This window comes from Rhinatrema bivittatum, chromosome 11 (genome assembly GCF_901001135.1).
Source record: "Rhinatrema bivittatum chromosome 11, aRhiBiv1.1, whole genome shotgun sequence".
Lineage (NCBI taxonomy): Eukaryota > Metazoa > Chordata > Amphibia > Gymnophiona > Rhinatrematidae > Rhinatrema > Rhinatrema bivittatum.
Genome location: NC_042625.1, coordinates 88,760,782 through 88,786,693, shown reverse-complemented (window position 1 = coordinate 88,786,693; position 25,912 = coordinate 88,760,782). Strand labels below are relative to the sequence as shown.

The 25,912-nt window shown below is 42.7% G+C and overlaps 1 protein-coding gene across 6 annotated transcripts in view; it reads left to right on the top strand.

The window, feature by feature from the left end:
* Positions 1 to 25,912, top strand: part of RPS6KA1 (ribosomal protein S6 kinase A1) — a 115,080-nt gene that overhangs the window by 43,340 nt on the left and 45,828 nt on the right. For 5 of the 6 annotated variants that reach the window (XM_029571928.1, XM_029571927.1, XM_029571929.1 and 2 more), the window contains one exon: positions 25,172 to 25,225. In XM_029571928.1, coding sequence (XP_029427788.1) covers positions 25,172 to 25,225 — 54 coding nt within the window. Of the gene's footprint in view, positions 1 to 20,938; positions 21,058 to 25,171; positions 25,226 to 25,912 lie in introns of those variants that run through there. The other variant, XM_029571933.1, reaches the window with a different exon arrangement.

The window sequence follows — 25,912 nt, the reverse complement described above, 5'->3', positions numbered from 1 at the left end:
ACGATTTAATCTGCATCAACTGGCTGTACTAAAGAGAGTTGAAGATCTTTGAGGCCTTTACAGCTTGTATGAAACGGGCAGTATGTCAATTACGAGAGCTGTTACGTGCTTCCCAGCAGCTTGGTTGTGATCCAGTTTTAAGGAGCATTATTTCTTTTTTTTTTTTTTTAATTTTAAATGCTATTCCATATTTCATATTCTGAAGATAACTGCACTGCCACCTTTCAGGAAAATATCAGATTAGAATTTGAATTCTTTGCAATTAGTAGTTTGGAAACTGTTGAACCTTATTGGACTTCTCATTCTGTGCTGGAGAGGCAAACCAAGGGTTTTATGACTTGCTTGTTTTAGCAGTTTGTTAAAACTTTTTTTTTTTTTTTTTTTTTTGTCGGCGATCTTGAAAACCTGCCTGGTTTGTCAGAAGAAACGCATCATGTTCTGCAAAATATAGACTAAAAAAAAAAAAAGCTGACAAATTTAACTGCGGTTAATACAATCAAATTTATGTAAATACAAGTAAGACATAATCTGTTAATCTTCTCAAACAGCAGTAATCCTTCTGGCTTAAACATGAGGCTGGAGCCTAAGGAGAACCTTCTCTCTTCCATTGCCAGCAAATCTTCATCCTAGATTTTGTGAGAAATTAGACACCATGCAGTCGTCTATGTTTTATGCTGATTTATTCTAAGGAGATAAATTGAACAAAAATAAGCGCAACTTCCTTAAATTCACTGTCAAAAGACAAAAAAGAGGCTACAATATAAAAAGTTAAACAATATACCAAAACTTTAAAATTTCACAAAAACTGAACTTAGTCTCAGAAGGAATGCGCAATGATTTGAATCTGCTGCCTCCTGCTTTGCAGTGGGCCTCAAGCAGTCTGAGACCAGTGCTTACTCCATCGTTTACTAGTTCAGTCTGATTTAACTCATAGGCTTTTTCTTTTAACTTTATCCGAAAAAAAAAAACCCCGTCTAAAACCACTTGTACCCAAAAAGAGTAATGTTACTTGTGCAAACGACTCAATCACATAATGCTTATAAATAAGTTACTCATGCACCCTCGACACCGGCCAATGTTTTGATGAACTCCCATCCCTATTTCAAGGTTACATATTCTCCAGTACTGTTTGAACAAATCTCATCTTGGCGTGGACGCTGAGACTGCTTGAGCTCCATTGCGAGGCCGGAGGCAGTAGATTAAAATAATTGTGCATTCCTTCTGATACTAAGTTCAGTTTTTTTTGAAATTTTATTATATTTAACTTTTATATTGTAGCCTTTTTTTTTTTTTCCTTTTGATAGTGGAATCTAAGGACCATGTCAGTATTTTAAAGGCTGAATTGTGTAAGGGTTAATTAATAATTTTATTGCTGGTATCTATTTAATTTTTGTGGTTTCTGCGGCCTTAGTTTATGGTATTGTGCAGGAGGGGTAGGTTCGTGAACATTAAACATAGGATTTATCATGCAAAAAGATGCCTTGTATCCATTGTTAGGAGAGGTAAAAAGAAACTGGTGTGATGGGTGGATGCTGGAAGAGGCGGATAGCAGTTGAGCTAATAAGCTGCTCAGAATTTGGAGTTAGATGAGGGTTTTTGAGGAAAGCAGTTGGGTTTATTGTGTATGAGGGACCAGGAATGATGTGTATCCTGGTTTTATCTTATGTGAATGCATTTTTGTTAATGTTTATAATCGCTCTGAGTGGATTATAGAAGTGGTTAATAAATGTAAATTAAATCATGTATTAAAAAGGACACTGTTGGGATTGGAAAAATGGATGTTTGACGATCTCTAGAAAATAAATCTTGTTTAACCAGTGTTACTTATTTCATTCTATTGTACTGGCCTTCCATTTATATTAACCTCGTGGTGTTTTTTTTTTTTATTTATAATTTTACATTTTTTCCATTTTTGATCAAAATTTGAAAACTTTGGGAACATAGTGTGCTACAGTGCAGTGATTTGAGATTTGCATATATTCATGCTGAGGCATCCAAGAAGGGAACATTTGAAACCACTGAAATGCAACAGGCTCCGTCTCATCAAAGCAGGCCAATGCAATCTTTCATCCATGGATCTGTTGGTATATTATGGTTGAAAGCAGATACTTGTGATTTTTTTTCCAGTGTTTCATTTTATCAGTCTCGAGCATCGCCGTTCATTTTTTATGTGGGGATTTAAGTAAATCAGATGGTGCAAATTGTATGGGGGTATTGAGCTTAGTATCTCATTACATGCTTTTGCAAAAATTGCTCTTTTGCATTGAAAGAATGAAAATATTGTGTGTTCATGAAATCTAGTGTATCTGTGGAGGTTCCATAGTCAATTACTGAACACCTATAGTAGATTTTCTTGATTATTTGTCTCTGGAAATTGCTTCTATAAAATGAGTTTTACATCAGGTCATTTGAGCTGTCCTGGTGTGTGTGTGATGTTTCTGTATGTGTTAATAGAAATCTGTAAATTTTTAGTTTAGAAATGTCTTTTTTCAAGAAAGCTGTCAGAATCTTCACTTTTAACTTATGAAATATTGTACTAAGCATAGTCTGTTTCAGGCTTGAGGTAAAACAGCATGGGTTTCTTTTATGTTTCTACTTTGGCAGTAGACTCCTACATTAATTGAGCAATCTATGGGTGGGTCCCAAAGAAGCTGACTGGATTAGGGAAGAGGAAAAACAAGTGTTTAGTTGAGTATCTCTGGATCTATCCTGGGCCTGGCTTTTTTTCTTTTTTTTTTTTTAACTATTAATATTACAAAATAAGTTACAAGAATAAACTTGCAGTAGAAATAGCATTTGACAGAGAGAAGGACATGAAATGTTAAGCAGGAAACAAAATCAGTCAAAAGCTAAAAAGAGAAGCACAATAAACTGGGAGAGAGATTACAAACACTATGAAAAAAGAAAATAGGAGAACTGTCAAAGAAGACTACATATTTTCTCTATATAATACAGAGCTGGCCAAAAGTCTAACTCCCTGCGATCATCTCTCATCCGCTGTTGGAGGCTCAAGCATTGATAAATGTACGAGGATGTGAAGGGTCAGTGATGAAAAAACCAATTCCATTTACATGGAACCGTAAAAAGAAACAAGCCCCCAGGCCACTGCGTCCTGACGCATACCTAGAAATTGCCTTTTAAGCACTTGAATAGCCCTACAAAAATTGGGAAAAACTTGAATCTCACAGCCCTTAAAGGAAATGTCTTGCATGAAAATACAAGCGTAAAATCAAGCCACATTCATAACTAGAGGCAAATGATGCCAGCAATGTGGGGCCTGGCTCTTTTCGATGTTTTTTGTGAGTGATTATTGCAGAATAGTTAGCGGATGATACTAAGATCTGCAGTAGAGAGGACATCCCTGAAGGAGTAGACAGAATGAGAATTGATCTAAGAAAATTCGGAATGCCAAGAGCCTATAGTCAATGCAAAAACAGTTTGTCATGCATTTTGGGGTGCAGAAATCAAATGAAGCAATATGCAATGGGGGAGGGGGGAGGAACACTAAACAGGGGGAAATCTCAAGTTGGTCATCTAGGATGATGCAAGGTGGTAAAACAGGATGACGAGACGATGGCCATAACCAGAGGAGTGCAAGGTGGTAAAACAGGATGTCGAGACGATGGCCATAACCAGAGGAGTACTAGGGTGTAGAGCAAGAGAGGCAGAGTTGGTAAAAAGGAGGATGTAATGATGCTGAGTGGGCTATTGGTCAGACCTCACCTGGAATATTGTCCAGTTCTGGACAATAGACCAGGGGGAGGCACAAAGACGTTAAACAATGAATATGCATGAGGTGCATTTGTACGCACGGTTTCCATTGTATGCGGATATCTCATGCATATTCAGTGCAGATGTCCAGAAAACCAGATCTGTTTGTGGGACTCCAGGGCCAGTTTTGCCTACCCCTGGATATAAAGACCGAATGAAAGCTACCAAAATGGGGCAAGGCCTGCACTAAAAGCTGTATGAGATGAGACTTGTGAGTCTAAAGGCTGAATTTTAAAATGGCCGTGCGCGTAAAAATTGGGACTTGCGCGTGTGGCCGGGCACTGCGTACATCATCATGAGCCCAGCCATGTGCATAAGATCTGATACGTGCACAAGGGGGGCGGGTTGGAGGGCGTGGTCTGGGCAGGACGGAGGCCATTAGCCACTGTCCCAGGGAAGCAAGCGCTGGTGCACGCAAACTACTTCTGCTCCAGGGGAGCAGTAAATAATAAAACAAAAAACCCCTTAAGTTGATAGGAAGGGTTTAGGTGGTGGGAGAAGAGGGAGGGAGTTTATGTAAGGGGGATAGGGAACTGGGGGAGGCTCAATTGCGTCGCCACATGTAGTTAGCAAAAATTCGCGCACCCCCCCCCCCCCCCCGCGTGCACAGCCTGCACATGCGTGTGCGAATTTTAAAATCGACCCCTAAATGTCTACCCTGGAGGGTAGGAGAGAACAGGGAGATAGGATCAAGACATTGAAACCTCAGAAGTGTAAATCAGGTACACGTAGCAAATGCTTTTAGTGGAAAGGAAATTTTAAACAAATATGAAATTGCAGGTCTACACCTGTTTGTTACAGATTATTAAAATCTGCCGCTGTACCTGAGGACTGGAGGGTAGCCAGTATAATGCTGGGCTGTTTTTTTTTTTTTAAAGGGCTCCAGGGATGATCCAAGAAACCACAGATCAGTAAGCCTGCTGTGAATGCTGGTAGAAACTATAGTTAAGAACAGAATTGCAGGGTATTTGGACAGGCATGGCTTAATGGGAAAACTCCTAACGCTGGTAAGGCGTGAGTTTCCTTTGCTAAATCCATCCAAGAGAATCTTTTCAATGTGTAAATAAACATTTATTTATTTATTTATTTATTATTATTTTTGTTATACCGAGTTTCATGACAGATATCACATCAACCCGGTTTACAATTAACAATGTGTGTAAAGCATAGCGTAACATATATTCCCAATAAACTGTGAAACTTTAAATACAGTGTATCAATACCGTGTGTGAGAAAGTTACAATAAAACAGGGAAAATTAACTTGGAGCTGGAATAGGGGGAAAATTGAACAATGCAATATATACATTTCTTCCAATTAATGAAATAGTATAGTAGAGTAAATAAATAAGCCTATGTGGATACATGTGATGGTACATAAATAAGAGACGGTAAAATAAGTGATCAAGGGAATAAATAAGACACAGTAGTGCCTGGAAAGATATGATAATAAAATGAAACGGTAGTGAGTAACCAAGAGAATAAATAAATAAGACACAGTAGTGCAAGGTAATGATATGATAATACTCAGCAGGTAAAGACGATAGTCCTCAGCAGGTAAAGATGAGTATAAGTTTATGGTAGGTGGATTCTTGATTGATGGTGGATAATTGAGCTGGTCAATATAGTGTACTCGAATTTTCGGAAGGTGTTTGAGAGTCATGCATGAGAGACTCCTCAGGAAATCAGACTCCTGGGATAGGAGGCAGTTTTCTATTGTGGATAGGAAACAGAGAACGGAGTTGCGGAGTGCACCAGGGATCTGTACTGGAACCAGTATTGTTTAACACATTCATTAATGATCTCTAAAGAAGTAGTGAGTGACGTGATCAAATTTGCAGATGAGACAAACTTATGCAAAATAGTTAAAATGTGATCTGATTGTAAGGCGCTGTAGGAAGACATTGTGAGACTGGGGAACTGGGCGTGTTTGTAAATTTGTTAAACGCTTCAGCCAAAGGCTCTAAACAATGTACAGATGGTACGTTCATAATAAAAAGTACAAACCCCCCCCCCCCCGCCCCCAACACACACACACAAAAGCAAATCAAAAGAATGGAATATCTGCAACTGCATCATTGTCCCACAGTACAAGGACAAGAGGTCACTTCAGCCTTATATTGTGCAAGTTCAATCAAAGGCCTGTTTTAAGAGAAATTCCTTTAACAAAGATCTAAAGGTCTTTGTGCATTCAGCCTGCTATAGGACTACAGGGAGAGTGTTCCATAATTGGGGAACTGCAGTCGAAAATGCAGTGTCTAGTCTCGACCAGAGAAGGTCAGCAAACTTCACTGAGAAGATCTTAAATTTCTAGTTGGTTGACAAATTTTAATGTGGACAAGTGCAAATTGGACATAGGAAAAGATAAGCCCAACTATAGGTACACATTTACCATCCCGGGGTGATTGTGGGCAGTACATTGAAATTCTCAGCTCCGTGTGCAGTGGCAGCCAAAACAGCAAGTAGAATGTTAGGAATTATTCAGAAAAAGTATAGAAAACAAAAACTGGGAATATAGTAATTCCTGTCTCGATTCATGCAGCGGCCACACTCCTTGAGTACTGCGTGCCATTCTGGTCTTCACGCCTCGTAAAAAGAAATACAGCATAACCAGAAAAACTACAGAGGAGAGCAGCAAAAATGATTTGGGAGATGGATGGGCTCCCTTATGAAGAAAGTTAGCATGACAAGAGGAAGGTGGCACCTTATAGACTACATCAGATTAACACGACTGTCCCTCAGAAGATCTTCAGTAAGTTACGGTTGGAGAAGAGACAACAGCGAGGATGTGGTAGGGAGCACTTATTCTACTCTACTACTAGGTCTAGGGTTTACTCCCTGAAATTAACCATTAGCAGACCTAAAACAGATTTAAGAAAGTATTTTTTCCAGTCAGCACTTAATCTGTGGAACCAGAAAATTTAGTTAAGGGTATAACCTGAGTTTAGAGAAGGCTCTGGAGGACAGAGCAGTAAATAATGAATAGCCAGGTAGTCTCTGTTTTTTCTCTTTTTACAGAGAGCTACATGAAACAGACTTTTGGGTTGGAATTTGCCAGGTTCTTGCAGGCAACCCAGACTGGCTATTGTTAACAGGATGCTGGGCTCAATGGACCCTTGGTCTGACCCATCATGGCATTTCTGACTTAGGTTACGATGGGCTCATTGTGGGCATTATTAATTGTTCCCCAATGAAAATTTCATCAACTGTGCTGGACATCCCGCCTGCCTACGTGGAGTGTGGTGTTCCTTGCAGCCCCTACCTCTGTCGGACTCAAATGGGCACACGTTTGCACACTGCAGGCCCCAACAGACCCGCCACTCTGAGCCTACGCATGTTACGTGTATAGATTTTTGTGGTAGGGTTGGGTGTGCATGGCTCAGCCTCCCAGTGGGAGTGGTGGAGAGCAGACCAGTAACAGAATTGAGGAGTACACAGAACTAAATAGAAAGGATCTGTAATGGCAAAAGAGTGAAGCAAAGAAAGATCAGCCGCGGGTCTGTCACTGCAACAGAAAGTAAAGAGGGCAGACTTACAAGGGCCTTATCTTTATCTGCCGCCATGTTCTCTTTGTGCTGAGTCATTTGATTTGTTATGATTGTTTATTTTGCACAGTAAGTAGTAACAGAGTAAATGACAGCAGGTAAAGACCAAAATGACCCATCCAGTTTGCCCATCCACTCCAGTTTCTCAACCCTCCTGTCATATCTATCCAGAATCCATCAGTGTAGGCCTCCCCTCTCTCAAAGATACTGAACCGTGACGCAGTCCATTATTTCTCACCGCCAAGTGAATTCCTGTTACCACTACCCTCTGTTACCCATCGCTCAACCCGTTGCTAATCCAGTCCGTTGCTTTGGGGACCCACCCCCAACCTGCTCAGTCTGTTTGAGCCTCCTATGGGGAACGGTATCCAAAACTTTGCTGAAATCCAAGAAAATAACATCCAGCGCATGGCCTTGATCTAATTCTGTGGTCACCCAGTTTGGGGGGGAAAAATGGATCAGATTCATAAAATACCTCATTATCCTTTCCTTACTAAAGTCTCCTCCTTGAATTCTGCCATCCGTCCTGATGAGTCGTGCCTCAGTGGCATCCCCTTTCCCTCACCCACTCCAGTCACTGTGGGTGTTAGACAGACAGGATGTCCCCATTCTTACACTTTAACAGTGCATAACCACCTCTCCTCCTTGCCGCCACAGAAATGGTTGTCTGTCTACTTAACCTCTTCCCACTCCAGAACATTCCCTTTCATGCATCGATGGTCGGCTGATATCTGTGTTGAGGATGGAAAAATAGTTGCAGCTTGAAATATGCTTCCAAAATATGGCGTCATTAGTTTGCCAGGGGAGCCCTCATGACCCTCAGTCTTTGAATGTTCTTGGAGTTCTCCCAGCACCTTCGTCTGTACTTTTACGTTTCTCTCTTTCTCTCTGCATTGACCTCACCCTCGTTTACATTCCTTTTCTGTATTTTTCAGTGAAAGACTCCTCATCTCATTGGTCTTCCCTTAGATGTTTCTAATGCATGCAGAGGAAATCTGGATCTTCAAGTGCCAGGATTTCCCCTGCCACTTTTAATTCCTAAGTGTGATTTAAGTTCCCCGAAGAAGCTTATTCTGAAGTACGGGCAATGCCACTGTATCAAGCTTGCTTCAAGTCTGATCAACGTGTAACAGTCTGTGCAGGAATGCAGAAGAGCGTGTCAGAAGAGGAATAGCAATTGTTAACCAGGGAGAGCACAAAATATTTTCCTGGTCCTTCTTGTAAGCGTGATGCAGCTTAGCGCCATGTAATTGGCTCCATGTTCCTAGGCTGGAATGACTTCACTTCAGCTGGCATCACTGGATCAAAAGCTCCTTGGGGGGGGGGGGAGGTGCCTGCATTCAGGTTGCATTTTTTTTTTTTTGAGGGACCAAGGGGCAAATCAAGCATGTGGAGGAAAAATGTGCCGATACTCCGTACTGGCAAATACCCTCTGGAAAAAAGCCCTGCTCTTAGCAGTAATTAAGCTTCAGAGGAAACAATGAATACACAGTTGAGAGACCCCCCATTCACCTTGCTTCAGACTTGAAACAGACACTTTGAGCAGTCTCCGGTTCTCTAAACGCTCTGCGATGATTTTTTTTTTCTTCTTTTTGTCCATAATGCTGACAGAAGGAAGATTTAAAAAGCTCATCCATAAATTGTTGACAGCTATATATATATATATATTGCCCAGGAACGCACTGATGAATAATGGTTCTGGAGCTTATGGATTACATTTTCTTCTGTATTACTTGGTACACCACATCCCTGTCCTGGGAATGTTGCGTGCAGTTTTTCTACACGTGCAAATGAGGCTGGTAGAAAACCCACTATTTTACTTCAAAGGATTTTGCAAAAGGCATAACTACACCTTACCAAGGTGTCCAAATGTAAAACAGCAGTTTAAGATAAAATAAGCTTTATTTGAGATACTTCAGATAGCCCACAATCTTCTTTCTTTTGTGAAATAACTGGACGACGAGGTGGAGTTTATTTCTTTTGTAAAATCCAGCCTGCAGAGCCAATTTCACTCACTCATGGTTAAATTGCTTTGCATGATTTGGCATCACAGCAGTGTTTAACTATGAAATTGAATAAAAATTTGAACATGCAGACCTACGCATGAAACTTTACTCTTTGCAAAGATGGTTTTGCGCACAAAATCACTGATCTAGCTGCCCTCGTGAAGCTCAACTCTCGCTGATACAATGGCCCCCTTGCTTCTGGGTTTTTTGGGGGGATTTTTGCTGATTCAGTACACCCATGTTTGGGATGTTCTTAAAATGTCTATTTGTCTTTTGTGCTTGTGTTTCATCCTGCACGACATCTGCTGGTTCTCCTGCTAGAACATTGCCCAGGTCTACTCCTCCTAAATTTCTATAGCACGACTAAAATGTACGCAGCACTGCCCATAAGAGAGACTTCAGAGTTTTAATGTTCTCCCTCTGTCCCCATTGCCACAAAAAGGGCTGCAGGTCCTGCCCAGCTCTTTCCAAAGAGCATAGAGTTACTTTCTTTTCTTTTGATACATAAACTGCATCCCACTCTTACAAGTGCATTAATCTTCTGCTCTCATCTTATGACACTAGTAAAGCTTGTGTGTAGGAAGGTGCATTAGCACCTGGAAACTATATTTTTTGTAATTTAACATTGCATCGTGTGAAAGTCAAATAAATGTACTCTTGGTACTACAAGTGTACTTTGTCATAAATACCTGCTCTGAAGCAAACAGCATCTGCCAATGCAAATAAATCTCTTCTCTGATCTTCAGGCACACAACATTGCAATCTCCTTCATAGCAAGAGGAAAAACAAGTTGTTTCACACTCACATTTTTACAGGGATTGGATGTGCAATTGGAAAAAAAAATGGGAAGAGCTAAGACATTTTGAAAAACAGCTCCCTCCTGGTTTTTATTTGCCCTGGGAAGAGCAAAGTCCTTGGGTAATACGCAAGTCAAGCCTGCATGCGCCATTAACTCTGCACCGGACAAGGTCCACAGCTCACGATTTCTTATGGCCACAGGAAACCCCTAGTCAGTTCCCACTTACCATCTACAGCAGCCTACTAGCTGGAACCAGAAATCTATTTACAGAAGATGTAATGGTTCATTTTTCAAAAAAGACAGGATTTTGTTTTTTTTCATGCAGCATTGAATATTTGCCACTGATACATCTTTCTTTCACTTGCACCACTCTGCACAGTAAGAACAAAACTCTTTAGTGGGCGCTCTCTCAGCAGGTTGCATCAGTGTTGTTGAACACGGGATGCTGTTGGGGAAAAGAACCTAAAGATTTTGGCTCACTAATAGCTTTTTCTAATTGTGCTTAGTCTCAAATTGCAGACTCTTAAACATTTCCAAAAATTAGAAGTGACAGCTAAAAAACAAAAGTTTGTATTTGTACACACTGATAGCAGGATACAATTCTGAAAGATTTAGAGCTACATAATTTTGGTTCTCCCGGGAAGTACTTAAGGATATGTGAAGGGAATTGCGCATATTTCTGAATATTGATATAAACTTCCATTTCATTGTCAGTGCCAATGGGAATTTTTTTTTACATGCTGAAGGGTGGCGCTTGCTCCAAAATGTTCATGGCCTTGTATATTTGCATCGCTGTAGTTATATTTTGATGGGTAGTGCTGGAATTAGCAACAGGTCTTTGTCGCTTGCATGTGACCCAGCCAATGAAAGTAAAAATGACTGCTTCACCGTACCAAACCAGAGCAGGCGTGAGCAACCTGTGGCAGCTGAGCACCACGGCAGAGTCTTCCAGCTCCTAACTGCATATTATGCTGCTGGTCGGATTGCTTGAGGCATCACTGTTTTGTGTGTGTACGAGTGTTACCTACCCCTGACCCTGGGAGGGGGTGTGAGAGGAGCAGGGCTAGAGGGGAGAAGAGCGGAGCAGGACACGGGGTTACATGAAGGCCGTGTGGGAAAGGGGGCTGCATGTGAAATAGCATGGGGCGGGGGTGGGAGTTGAGGGGACACGAGAGAGCTGGGAATGGGGGGGAAAGAAGCGATTTGAAAGAATTGAGGGGGGGGAAAAGCTTCAGAAGGGGTTGTGGGAGGGTGGATGTGAAAGTAAACCAGAGGTGGTGATGGGGGGGGTGGCAGAATGGTGCTGGGGGAGTGTGTGAAAGGGGGAGGGACAGTGAAGGAGCAGAGGGAGGGGGGGGTGGCAGGGATAGGTGACAGAAAGGGAAGAGGGAGGAGGGTAAGAGAGCCAGCAGCAATGATTGGGGGAGGGAAGCGGGAGAGAATTGAGAGCCAGAGCTATGATGGGGGTGGAGGAATGAGAGAGAGACACGGGGCCGATGCATAAGACGCGCTGAAAACAGGCGCTCATTTTCCTAACACGTGCAGCCACATCCCCCGGGCGCCCGAGGCAGTGTTAAGGGGAGAACTGTGAGCATCCATAGCGCTCAATAGTGCATTGCATTGGGTGCACAATTGCAATGGGCGCCCAGTACGAGCATCCAGTCTTATCCCCCTTATTTTTTTTTTTTATTTTTTTTTGCTATAATTCACTTCAGCAACCGCAGCAAAATATTAGGTGCCCTTTGCTATGGACGTCCAAATTGTGTGGTCATAAAAGTGGGTTGCTTTTAATCAAGTCAAAATATACAATTGTTTTTCTCCACTTAAAATAGTGAATTAAAGTGTCTCAATGATATTTGAGGAGGACACACTTATCGCAACACAGAGAGCCTATTCTTTAATGTTTTTAATCAGCCCTTGACTGCAAGCTGATTTTACTGCACCTCTAAGGCCAGAGTAAAATTTGTCGCGTTAAAAATTGTGCATTGGGTGCCCAGCGCTTTACTGCATTGGGAGTAATAGCTAATGCCCTCATCTATGTGCATTTAACATCTGACGGGTGCTGTCGGGTTTGAGTTTGCTAGGGGCGCGTTTTGGATGTGCCGATCATCTTACTGCATCCGGCGCTAGTCTAGTGTGTCCATCGCTGGTAAACCCATGCGCTAGGCTGGGTGCATTTTATTGCATCGGCCCCACAGACAGAGGTGATGGAAGGAGATTGGAAAAGGTAACGGTTGAGGGTACAGGAGAGTGAGACAGGGAACGGGAGGGAGGGGAGGAGTAGGAGCAGGGAATAGAGAGAGGGGGTGGGGAAAGGAGAGAGAGAGGGGCGCACAGACCGAGTGCAGGGCATTGGGTAGAGGAAAAGGCGGGTGACGGGGGATATAGAGATATGAAAGGGACCAGAATAACACACAAGGTGGGGTAGAAATGTTACGCTGGGGCCATTTAGCCCCTGTTGTGGTGCTTAGGGGATGCTATGCTGGGGTTGCAGAGAGAGCCTGGTGAGGACAGAGTGGAAGGAAAGTGAGAGGCTGGGTGGGTAGAGTGCAGGGGTTGAGAGAGAGAGCCTGGTGGTAGGAGCACAATGGGGGAATTGGGAGAGATTCTGGTGGGAACAGGATGGGAAAGGGCGCGAGACTGGTGGAGATGAGGTCCTCATTAGGACTCCGTCCAAAAACGTTAGGCTTTTTGGTACCGTGCATTCTGATTGCAAGGCTCTTGCTGCGTGAAAGGTTGGCCAGCCCTGTAGTAGAGACTGCCCACCACCTAAGTGTGTGAGAGCTTGTAAAGTTCTAAGTGTGCCGGCTCTGTGTTTGTGAAGTGTGCGCGCTGATCTATTTTTTTTTTTAACACAGCACACACACCTATGTGCTTGCTTGCAAAGCCTTATGCAATCGTTTGTTCTAAAATGTTCCCACAGGCAAAATAGTTGGGTGACAGCTAAGCTGTTGAGATGAAATAAAATGAAATTCCACATCGCACTTGAGCATGTGTCCAGAGTCTGAGAAGATTGCCTGATTCTAGACAGTAAAGCTTAAACTGGAGCTTTACATTTTGGCTCAATTATCAAAGGGTAACACTAGTATTTATCATATGGCGGGAATAAATTATCAGTAGACTTTTTTTTCCCTTTCGCACAAGAATGGAGGAATGCTTGATAAATCAGAGCTGACAGATCACCCTGTTTCAGTTTTGATATGTTATGTTGAAATCTTCTGCTCAGTGTGCAGCAGCAGCCATGAAAGCAGATAGACTGCTAAGAACATAAGAAATTGCCATACTGGGTCAAACCAAGGGTCCATCAAGCCCAGCATCCTGTCTCCAACAGTGGCCAATCCAGGCTACAAGTATCTGGCAAGTACCCAAAAACTAAGTATAGCTCATGCTACTGATGCCAGTAATAGCAGTGGCTATTTTCTAAGTCAACTTGATTAATAGCAGGTAATGGACTAGAGATTATTAGGAAAGGAACAGAGAATAAAACAGATATCATAATGCCTCTCTCTCGCTCCATGGTATGACCTAATCTTGAGTATTGTGTTCAGTTCTGATCACTACAGCTGAAGAAAGATATAGCAGAATTAGAAAAGGTACAGAGAAGGGCAACCAAAATGATAAAGGGGATGGAACGATTCCCCTATGAGGAAAGGCTAAAGAGGTTAGGACTCTTCAGCCTGGAGCTTGGAGAAGAGATGGCCGAGGGGGAGATATGATAGAGGTTTATAAAATGAGTAGAGAGGAATGGGTAAACACGAATTGACTCTCTTTGAAACTCTTTCAAAAAGACAGAGGGGACACACAATGAAGCCACTAGGTAGTATATTTAAGAGAAGAAAATATTTTTTACTCAAGTCATAATTAAGCTCTGGAATTTGTTGCTAGAGAATGTGGTGAATGCTGTTAGTGTAGCTGGGTTAAAAAGGTTTGAACAAGTTCTTGGGAAAATCCACTGCTTGTCCCTGGGATAAGCAGCATGGAATATATCTCTTTGAGATCCTGCCATATACTTCTGATCTAGATTGGCCACTGCTAGAAACTGGATATGGGCTTGACGGACCTTTAGTCTGATCCAGTTTGGCAAATCTTATGTTCTTATGTTATGCTTTTGGAGTGCCATCTGGTGGATCGACAATACTATTTGTAACAACTAGAAAAAGCTAAAATGGGATTATAATAGTATTCAGCCTGAAAACTTTCCAGTACATTTTTCTGTTGCATTGTAGTCAGGTCTGGTTTTTCCATTTGTCGAATGTTTTTGTATCATTATTTATTAACTCACATGGCGCTAATTTTAGCATATCAGAGTGCCACACCAGTTCTCAAGGCACTTTAAAAATGCATTCAAAAGAAATGTAATTTTTCCCTGATGCTTTGAGGATGTTAGTTGATATTCATAGCATGGCGAGCACAGATTTGGATAATGCACTTCCTTTCTGGATGATCATTTTGTGCTTCAGTGCCATCTGATAGAGTGACTTCCCTGTAGCAGAAGTAGTTCACGGGTAACTGGTGAAGGAGCCAGCATTAGGCTGATGTGCAGTAATGCTCTGTACTTAGCCAAGAGGAAAGGAAGGCCATGTCTGATCTTGGTATCACTTAATCTCACTCGCATTCTGGATTTGTAAACAGCGAGTCCTAAAACTCAGCTGTTATGGGCGTGTTACCCTGCCTCTGGCAGAAAGGGATAGACTTGCTGACACTTCTTACTGCGTCGTGCGTGTTTCTTTCCTCGGCTCAGTATAATAAAAGGTAAGTTACGCTTCTGAGGGGGGAGGCCTCATGCACATCATTGCCATCCGCGCAGAGGTCATGAGGAATTATTGCACTGGGAGACATTTAACATTTCAGTAAGGAGACAGAATGAAAAATACTCCATAAAGCTCTTTTTTTTTTTTTGGGACACGAGACCTGGTGGCATTTGAGATAGGAGCAAGGGGACACAGTCTTTATCAGCCCTATTACCCATTCCCTCGCTCAAGGCTGACGTGGTGGACGGTGGCCTGTGTGCATCACGTCTTACGCAGATGAACTCCCGTAGGGAGAGAGGCGATTTTTGCTGCATTGTACTGGTCTTACTGACCTGGTATCCGGGGTTAATCTTGGGGAATTCCCTCCTAGCCATCTATCGAAATTCTCTGGCTGTGGTTCTTAAATATTGCCCATGAAGAGACATTGTCGTCTTCTGGCTTCACCGGTGAGGGTCCTCGTCCAGCAAATGGGGGCAAGTATCCAGTGCATGCTGGCTGCAGTATGGAAACTCCTTCTGTCTTGTGTTTTGGCTGAGGTTTCCGACCAAGTACTTTTACGCAGGCTCAGAGACTCGAGGTTGGTGTCTCTCCTCTCCTGTACTGTTTACGATGAAAATGTTTTATGAATTTGGCAATGGACCACCTTTCAACTGGTATTCAAGATAAGTTCATTTTGTATGTAGACTCCTGTCCAAATGTTTGAACTTGGGTACCAAATATTTTGGTAAAGGTATTTTCGTTACACATCTGGTTTCAGTCTGCCCCTCTGCACTTAGCTCAAGAGTTCCGAAAGATGCCAGTCGCATGAATATGCATGAGATAAATTTGCATAAGGCCAGAGGCCCCAAATGTGCAGATTTATCTCCTTTGTGGTCATTCTGCGTATCCTGAAAACCTGACCAGCAACAGAGGTAACAAGACAGAACCCCCCCCCCCCCCCCGAGTTAAATCTTAATTCCCTACTAACTATTTCCCTTACTTCCTACTCTCTTCTCCCTGTTGGTTTCTGATATTTACAGGGAAGAAGTAAGGATAATATGTAGGCTTTTTTTGTTGTTGTTTCTCACCGAGCCTCCACACTACTTCAGATTGCACGGGTCAAGGATGGCAGAGGTGGTAGGGGCTGGCTTATCTAGCTCTGTGTAGAGGGGCTGCTCACAGGGTGGTCTTGTTTCGAAAAACAAAAAAAAAAAACCCTGGCAGATGGCACCAAAACTTAAGCTGCAAGTTCTTCCCGACAGTAGAGCCATCCTTCAAGATTTGTACTTCTGCACCATCCAGATTTATTTATACAGCAACAAGTCTGGAGTTAACGGGCTGCCGTCGGAGGGTGCGTTTTTTTGATAGGCCGCTGGTGTTACATGATACTCTGCTTATTCCCCACACATCTGCTAGTGCTCGGCTACGATTCCTGTGTGCCTGGATAGCTGGGAGCCTACGTGATTGTGCGGAGCGCTTGAAAGCACTAAGGCGCACTGTGTGTAACGGGGAGCATATGTGATCTTTCAAAGTGTTGGTAAACACCGTCATATGGCTCCTCATTGCTTTTTTTTTTTTTTTAATTATTGTTAATGAATTTAGTGTTAAGTGAAAGGTGCCAAAACAAATTGCAGTGGAAACACAATGGTTTCAGCCTAATTCCTACTGGTTAGCTGTCTACAAAGCACAGGTTGGCATCACAGCACTTTTGGTAAAGAGGCTGAGGAGCGAACGAGAATAGACCCAGTGAGGAGATGAACGTTCACGAAGCGTTTCCTGTAGACCCGGGCGAAGGTTATGGAGCAAGTTTGCACTGCGAGCTTGTAAACCAACCACCTCGCAGGCATGGGCTAAGCTTTTCAAACCATTCCTTTCAGTGAGGGGTTTTGTCTGTTTAAAAAAAAAGCAACCCTCATGCTTCATATTCTGTTTCTAATTCATTTAATTCTAACAGACCAGATTATCCCCTTTTTCCCCCCCACAGCATAAAATGTGGTAGCCGTTTTAAGAATGAATCGCTCAACATTTCCTGCTGTAGTGCTCCTCTGTCTTGGACTTCTGATATCGGTTAGTGGCCACCAGATTTTGTACTTCAGTAGTTTGTAGACCAAAGCAAAAATAACAAAGCCAGCGTTGCTTGGTGAAAGTGTGCCCTTCAATAAGGCAATGCTCCAGGAGGGCATAGTTAAGTGTCTGTCTATGGAATAATATCTTATGTTAAAACGCGACAATAACACAGTCACAACAGCAGATAAAGGGTGCGATTTGTTTCTGGCTCAAAAAGGCTGCGATCTTAGGTTTGAGCCGCACAAAAGTGATTGGCAGAGAGGTGTGGCAAACTGGGGTCTCCAGGGGTCACAACCTTTTGTAATACATTGCAGCCTCAATTATTCTTGTTAATGATTGTACTGTGGAATGATTTAATATTGTTAACACAAAATACAGTTGTGTATAATATACATTGTAATATTCTTCAAACTCCTTTTGTGCTTTTTCTGCATATGAAATTTATTTTTATAGAGTTTTGTTTTTTTTTTCTTCCCTTGTAACCAAAAGCAGGCAGTAGAAGTTTTCTGGCCCAGTGACTTTCCCGCACGGTCATGAGGTTGCTAGGTGTTCTTATGTGAAGCACAGGAAAGTGTCTTCTGGAGAGATCATCTGTCTGTGAACTCATATCAAAAGCAAAACTGGAAGAGGTAGGGTTTGGTGTCATTTACCAGTGAGGGGTCCCAGTTACAACTGCTGAGTTTCATGCTGACCGGGTCTCGAACTTCAATGTTTGGATGGAGCAGAGAACGGGACCAGACAATGCCAGTGTCGCACCCATGTATTCTCGGAAAGGATATACATTTTATACTTGATTACTTTATAAATATATTTTAGAAGGAAACTGTGTTTAAGGGAATGTTATCAAGAAATATTCTTTGCAGGGCTCCCCTGTATTTTATCCTGAGTAGGCCGATGTTTTTCAAACCTGCCACGGCTCCCTAAGCAGACAAAGATCCGGTCACGTGTAAAGGCAGCAGCAGTCTGCTCGATGAGGATCTCACGTAGAGCGATGGCTTGCCCCACTGGCTTGTGTTTATAATTCCTGACAAGAGCAGGGACGGAGCAGATGGGCAGCGAGAAGAGCTAGGTTTCCTAATTCTGTTGCACGCCGGATTGTCACTGATTTGTAACTGGGACGGGAGAAAGAGTCCTTCATCTTTGCTCCTCAGCTGGAGTGAAATGGGGATGGCAGCAGAGGTCACACAGGGAGGAACTGTCCCCAGGGTAAGAGCAGAAAAATGGGTGTCCGGTCCAGGGGCCTCGGCAGTGTCTGCGACGCACATCCTGTTTTATACATGGGCCTCTGTGGGGTATGCATGTGAACGAGAACCATCCAGGTGCTAGATCTGTGGCGGCTGCAGTGAGGCCCGGTGTGAGTATAAAACATGAACTTTCCCAGCTTCATTTGAAATTGAGCAGATGAGTACGTTGCAGCACTTAATTAGGCACCGAAAATCCTCACAGAATTTCTGGGCTCGTTCCAGTGTAAGCATTTGTTTGTTCCTGGCAGCAGTTTCTATCATTTGGTATTAAGACCTGAATTCTCTGCCAGGGGGCCTTCCCTCTCTGTGTTAGACATCTCACTAGTAGCTAACACTTGGTTTCTGGTGGTATTATCGTTGTGATTCTGGTGCTGTTTCTGCTGTGGTTTGTTTCTTGCTCGTTAATTGTGTCTCTGTTAGGCGACTTCATACGGGACTTAGAATCGCATGGCATTAGGAAGCCATACCCAACCCAAAGAATATAGTGGAAGCAGCCTATAGAAGGGTGGCTGAAATGGTGCAAGACCTGCATGAAGTCATACGAGATGAGACTTAAGAACCTAAATACATAAAGCTGAGAGGAGCTCCCAAGGGGTATGGTAGAAACCCTCGGATAATTCTGAGGTATAAATGGGGAAAAAGAGCAAACCTTTTTCAGTAGAGAGGCTCAGAAGTAACATCAGAAAACATTTCTGCATGGAATGGGCTCCAGGTGAATGGTGAAGACAGAAAAAGTAGTAAAGTTCGGGAAAGCCCAGGAAAAACGCAGAGGATCCCTAGTTGCAAAGAAGTGAAGATCTATGGCATTACACAAGGAATTAATTTTGGGCAGACTTGGATATACCTTATGGTCCTTATCTGCCACCATGGTTTGTGTTTCAGTGCAAAAGCCATCTGGGATTGTGATGTGCAACGTTTCATGTTTTGTGATTGTAGGGGAGTGGGTGTTGCACAGGCTCTGCATGCAGACTGATGGCCAATCCATCATTCACGTCTATTTAAAAGAAAATAATGTATTAAAATGAAATGCCAGAGCATTACTGAGAGATGACTCGTTCGGTTCTTCCTTGGCAGCTCACTCAGGAAGACTGGGATGGGAAGTTTCCAAACTGGTGAGTTGTTAGTATTGCATAGAGACCCAAGTTCCAGTTATAAGAGCCTGTAACGTCATGGAAAAGGTCGACTATCCTGATCCAGTAAAACCAAGGGTTGGACATACTTCTGCTTATTGTTTCTGTAGCACTACTAAACGTGCACAGAGAGGTCAAAATTCAAAGCCATTTAGATGGATAACTCACAAGTAATCCATCAAAATGGCAAGTTTCTGGATACCGAGCCACTTATCTGACTAAAATCTAGCTGAGTAAAAAATGAGGCATTTTGGGGAGGAGTTAAGTTATCTGGCTAACTTAGCTGAATTTCAGTGCTATCCCAGCTATAACTTTAGACCTTGTGTGGTTGGAGACCTGTCTGCTTAACCGGATATCTTTAAAAGATCGCTGGCCTCGTTCCAATCCCCCGCCCCCCCAAATTTCCAGCACAAATGTCAAAAGCTCTGCCTCCCTCCACAGTAAATTTTAAAAAAAAATTATATATATTGCCTGCTCGCCACTGCCCTCCCACTCATGCAGTAGAGAAATTGCGGCTGCGTTTTGGCACGCTGTGATTCCAGGAGTCTGCGGCGTTACGCTTCCAGCGCTTCTGCCAGAGTGAGGCGTTGGAGCTGTCCAGAGTAACGCTGGAGACTCCCGGGTCTCAAAACCGAGCCGCGATTTCTCTATTTGGATAGGTGAGAGCGCTGTGGAGGGCGGGGTGGGAGAGGGCGAGGGGGCTATAGAGAGAGATTTTTTTAATAAGGGGGAGGGCTGAAGGGGTCCTGACCGACAGTCCGGGAAGCCAGTGATTTGTATTTTTTATAGCACACAAGTGCTGTGTAACCGGATATCTTTTGAAGATATCTGGTTAAGTAACTAGTTATCTGGCCACACCAGTCATATATTGAAAAGGTGGCCGGTTACATTTAAAGTGATCTGCTACGTGTAGCCGGGTAACTTGAGGTGAGTATATTCAGCCTGGAACAAGTTATCCGGCTGTCTTGAGCAGGATGACGGACCTACTCGCTGGCTTACTGAATATTACCCCCAGAGTATACAGTTGCAATCCAGGAGTTTGGGGACTCTCTTGAATGAACTCTAAATACAATAAATGTTACCCTAAGAAAACTGCCTTATTTTTTTTTTTTTAAATCCCCTCCTTAAATACAATGGACTGTAAAGCCATGAAACATTTTTCCAAGTTAATGAATTTCCCTGAGAATTTTATAGGCAAACAGTAAATACTGAAGCTCCTGAAGCAGGACATTTGTCCTTACCCGGCTCACCTGTCAGCTCAGCACATTGTATATTATAAAGGGCAGGAGTTCTACTTTCAGAACTTCCTCCCTGCCATTTGATTTTTCTAAGCTATTTTTCCCTGCCATGACTTTCCTAGAAAGTGAATGTAATAAAGACGAACCATCTTCGTTCTGGGTCCCCGAGGTTTATAAAGCTTGTTGCAGAAGTAATGCTGAGCCCCACGGCTGAGATTGTGCTAAGTTAACGCTACCCTGCGTCGTCGGCTGCGCACGCTCTTACCCCCGCGTTACATAGACTTGGAGGGAGGGGTAAGTGCTGTGAGGGAGCACTGTGTGCGGTTCTTTTCGGGAAGTTGCATGGTTTCCTTTCTCTGTGCTGAAGAAACTCCTAGGGTATCCGAGTGACACAGCAGTTTGGGCTATAGTCTGACCTTAGCATGCACGCTGGGGAGAGCACAGAGGGAGTCCGATTGCACGCTATGGTGGGAGAAGACTGCTGGACATGCTCAGGCACATTTTCCGAACCAAACACCGGATCCAGGAGGCAGGTTCCACCCTGAGGGGGATGAGTTTGTTGTTTGTAAAACTTACTTGGGGAATGTAGAAATCGAGAGTGACTTTCTCCGTGGAAAGTCATGTCAGGTAGATCTCAAATACTGTGAATTAAGTTTGATCGGGCTTCATAGGAACTTCTTGTTGCATTATTAGGATCCGAAGAAGGCGGCCTAAGAGATTTGGGGGTCTTTTAGGTGTGTTTGAGAGGGCATTCCTTCAGCTTATTCAGTTAGCTTAGGATAGATTTAGCAGCCACTGACAGGTTAACTCCTTTTCCCTGCCTGCTGCATGCATAGCACTGTGGCAGTGCACATAAACAAATGAAACCCTTTTATATTTCTTGGTTTCCATCGTGGGGATTACAGGTTTGTCAGGGAAGTGTGTGACTATGTGAGAACTTGGAACGGATAATTGTCTTAAAGTGTTAGACTTCTGCCTCTTTACCAGCACTACTCTCCCCACACATTTTGATGCAGATGTCTTATAAAGCTTTCGTCCTCTGTAAGGCTGAGGGAAATTCAAGAAAGAGGAAGAGAGGCAAATGTTTTCAGCTTTGACACTTCCTGTAGAGAATGTATCTCTAGTCAGATACTCACCAGTCGCAAGTGTCTTATGTTAACTTCCCCTCTAAAGCTGCTATTAAGTTTCTCATCTTTCCTAGTTATGAAAGCCTAGAAAACACTTTTTTTTCCATCTTGAAACTTAGTTGCAAACCAGCTGGACACCATGCACATATATTATGCCTTACGTACATGCATATTCATTCTCTCTCTCTCTCTCTCATATAGATATATGGTGTACACTTGTTTTATGGTCATGGCACCTGCTTTAAATACCTTCTTAGAATTCAGTTGCTTGCGTTGTATTCATACTTTAAAAGGACAGTTTTCAAAACCTCTTTACCCAGATAAATTGGCTTTGTGAAACTTGCCAAGCATTTTCCTCTACCCATATTGGGCAGAGCTGTTCCTGGCAGCGGGGTTAGGTCAGGGGACCCAACACGTGCAGTTTTGCCTTTTTCAAAAAATTACCTTTCCTTTCCTCCAGCCACTGTTTCTTAGACTTCCCCCGCCTCCATTCTTCCTCTCTGACCATCTGATAACTTTCCGTCACCACCAACACCTTCAGGAATCTCCAGGCTGTTGACCTTTGTTTCTTGTCCACTACTGTTTCCTTTCCTCCACCATGATGTCTGTCCAGACCCTAGCTAACTGTTTCCATGACCAGATTCACAGACAGGCCGATGCAATATAATACGCGTGCCCAAAACCCCTCATGCAATAAGGGGATCAGTGCGTCCAAACCAGCGCTTAGCCAATAGCGCTCATTGCATGTAAATTCATGTTGATGTGGCTATTACTTATTACCCCCCAAATGTAAAAAAATTTCAGCGTGGCCACGGTGCTCATTTTAATGCTGCAAATTTAACGCCTGCCCCGGAGCAAGCGTTTAAAGCAAACGGCGCTCAAGGGCTGACGGAAAAAATCCTGCTTTCTGTGATTCCACCTATTAATATCCTAGCAATACTAAATAGGAGGAACCACAGAAAAGGAGAGTTGTGTCCCACTCAAAGGCTTACAAAAAAAAAAATCCTGCTTTTCTGTGATTCCTCATAGGAGGAACCACAGAAAGCAGCAACCCCAAGGTCTGGCCCAGTCGGAGCCCCTGCCGGCAGTGAATACATTAATATCAAGTGTCAGTTATTCACTCCTTCAGCTTCCTGCCGATTGGTCCATTCCCCGTCACATGTCTGTGAAAGGACCAATCCTCTGTCAGCAGGCTGTCCTGCCAGTGGTGGGGAGGGAGCTCTGGCCAGGCTGTTCTAGACGCACAGCCACTTCTCCTGAGCGCCCGATGCAGAGCGCTAGGGACTCACAAATTACCCACTGCGCGTCCCTTTTGGCGTGGCAGCTCATTTGCCTATTGCATCTAGCGCCCAGGACAGGTGGATGTGCGCGCATTCAAAAAAAAACAAAACATGCGCCCAGTTTAGACGCACTTTTTTTTTACGTGCTGATATTGCATCGGTCTGAAAATTAGTCTTGAGTTTTCAACCAGATCACCTCTACCTCCCTCTCCCCCACTTCTTTCCTCTGGCCTTCCCCACTCTCCCCTCCTCTTCTGAAGTCACAGTGGAAGAAACTGCCCATCTTCTCTCTTTTTTTCAAACACCCTACTTGTTCCTCTGACCCCATTCCCACCCAGTTCCTCAGCTCTGTTCCCACTGCAGTCGCCCCTTCCATCTGTCACATCCTCAATCACTCTCCGCTGCTGCTGTTCCTGCTGCCTTCAGATGTGCTGCGATCACACCACTGCTCAAAAAAAAAACAACAAAAAAACTTGCTGGACCCTACCTGCCCTGCCAACTATTGTCTCATCTCCCTCTTCCTTCCAAACTACTTGAATGTGCTGTTCACTGCCGCTGTCTTGACGTCCTTTTGACTCAAGCTATTCTTGATCCACTCCAGTCTGGTCTTTATCATCTGCATTTGACAGAAACTGCCCTTGCTAAAGTCTCTCCAGCGACCTGTTCCTGGCCGAAACCAAAGGCTTGTACTCCGACCTTGTCTTCCTTCTAAAAACCCACCTTTTTGAAGCTGCTTTTAAATCTTAATCCCTGATTATCGCACTTAGAGCTTCATTAATTTTTAACCATTGTCCTAATAAATGAAGCTCTCAAAGTCTCTTGCCCTCTATGCTTGTCTTGATTAGGTTGTAAGCTCTACATATCTTTTTTTTGTACAGTGCTGTTTACGTCGCACAGCACTATAGTAGTAAAAGCAAATGCACATGTCTGGGGACATTTTTTCTGAGTTTTCAAAGAGAAACTATGGTCGTGTTTTCCCATTGAAAAATGGCATGAAGCCTATGGGGGTAAAAATGTTTTTACCCCCATAGGCTTACTATATATATATGTGTATGTATATATTGTAATTGTATACATTGTAATTGTAAACCAGTTTACAATTAAAAAAAACAAACACAATTCTATAGAATCATACAAACCAAACACACAATTCAGGTCAGTACAGTTCAAATATATCTTTGAAGGCACACTAATCCACAAAATTACCTAAAAACATGTATTACTTTAACACTGTGCACCAATTAATAGGGGGGGATAGCTTAGGGGGAGGGGAGAGGGAGGTTAAAACATGCCGAACACTGACTTGCTCTCAGAAATAATCCAGAACAGAGAGGGGGATTTTAATTATTGCATTTGTTTCAGCTGCTAATTAATTATCTAAGTGTTTGTAGTATTACCACTACTTCTAGGTCCTAGAGATAGAAAGGGTTTAGCTAATAGGAGATTTTTGTTTTAACATGGATGGAGGATTTTTTTCTTTAATTTAAAAATAAGTTCCACATAGAGCTAATAGTGCCTTCTTTCCAGCATGCACACGTTTGTGGGTCCAAAAAAACCCACCACCATCCTAAAGATCCCCTGACGTCTCCTGTGGTCGGGCTGATGGCTGTGCACAGGTTAGGAACGGATGCTCATGAAATTGAGCGTCCCTTTTCCTCACTGGCTGACGACCACCTCTCCTGGGCACCTGCTGCCAAGGAGGCGCTAGGGTCGCACAATTTCCCCTAGCGCCTCGTTTTTACTGTGGCAGCCCATTTGCTTATTGCTTCGGGTGCCCCGGAGAGGTCAATTGGCGCCCGTTAGGAGAGCAGGTGCTCAATCGTGAGCACCCGATTGCCGCGTGACGACGTTGCATCGGCCTGAAGATATGGTGATCTCAAAAGCCTTCTTCAGAAAATAGATTAAAAAGCAAAGCGGAGAGATCAAATTTCCCCTCCTTTCACAATATTTTGAATATTGGAGCAGTAGGACCTGTCCTGTTTGTTCTCAGACTGCTCGAGCAGATTTATAGCGGTTTATAAAATCTCAGGTGCAATATTAACCATCCCTGTGTTTGAATATAAAAGTTTCTGATTTACGAGTGATGTTCAGAGCTATTTCTTTGGGTACTTTTCATGAATCACTGTCTAGCGCTAGAAAAGCTTTCCAACGAGCAGTTCTAAAAGCTTGAGTGCCTGATTTCTACCCTGGAAGTACAGATATTTATATTTATATAATTTTATTTTTTTTAATACAGGCAAAATCGGAAATCACTTGGATAGAAAAAGATTTAACAAACTTAGCAGATAAGGTAAGCCTCTTACTTAGTATTTTATATTGCCTTTTGAAACTGTTTTGTTTTTTTTTTTGTTTTGCACTCTTGGCTGCAGTCATCTGAGTTGTCTGATTAGTCATCAAGTTGCTGAGTAGTTTGTCTATTACAGACTGCATTATATCTCTTACAATCCCACTCTTATCTGTATGTGAATGAAATGTACATCATTTACTGTTTGAAATAAACTTTTTCATATAAAATTACAGGAATTCAAGTATTGAATATTAATATTGCCAAGATTTTAGAAACTTTCGGTCTTGTTATCAAAATGGAAATACTTAAGATCAGTATCTGGGAGATGTGCTTTAGTAAAAATGGTGTGGTGCTGCTTAAGATGCTATAAACAAAGCAAAGACTTCCATTTTAGTTAAAGAAAGGTGTGAAGGCTTTCAAACCTATGGTATCAAGGTTTATTTGGAAAGTTAAGACCAAAAATGTTTGATTAGCAAACTAACATATGAGAGGAAGGCTAGCATTACTGGATGTGAGATTATATTTATTTAAAATAATTTAATCGCCTAACTGATAAAAATCTACCTAAGCGATATACAACATATAGCAAAACAATATATGACTTAAATAAAACATAAAACATATAATCAAATATACATAAACAGTAACATAACACTAATCTAAAATCAACAAAAACCCAGTTCTTCCAAT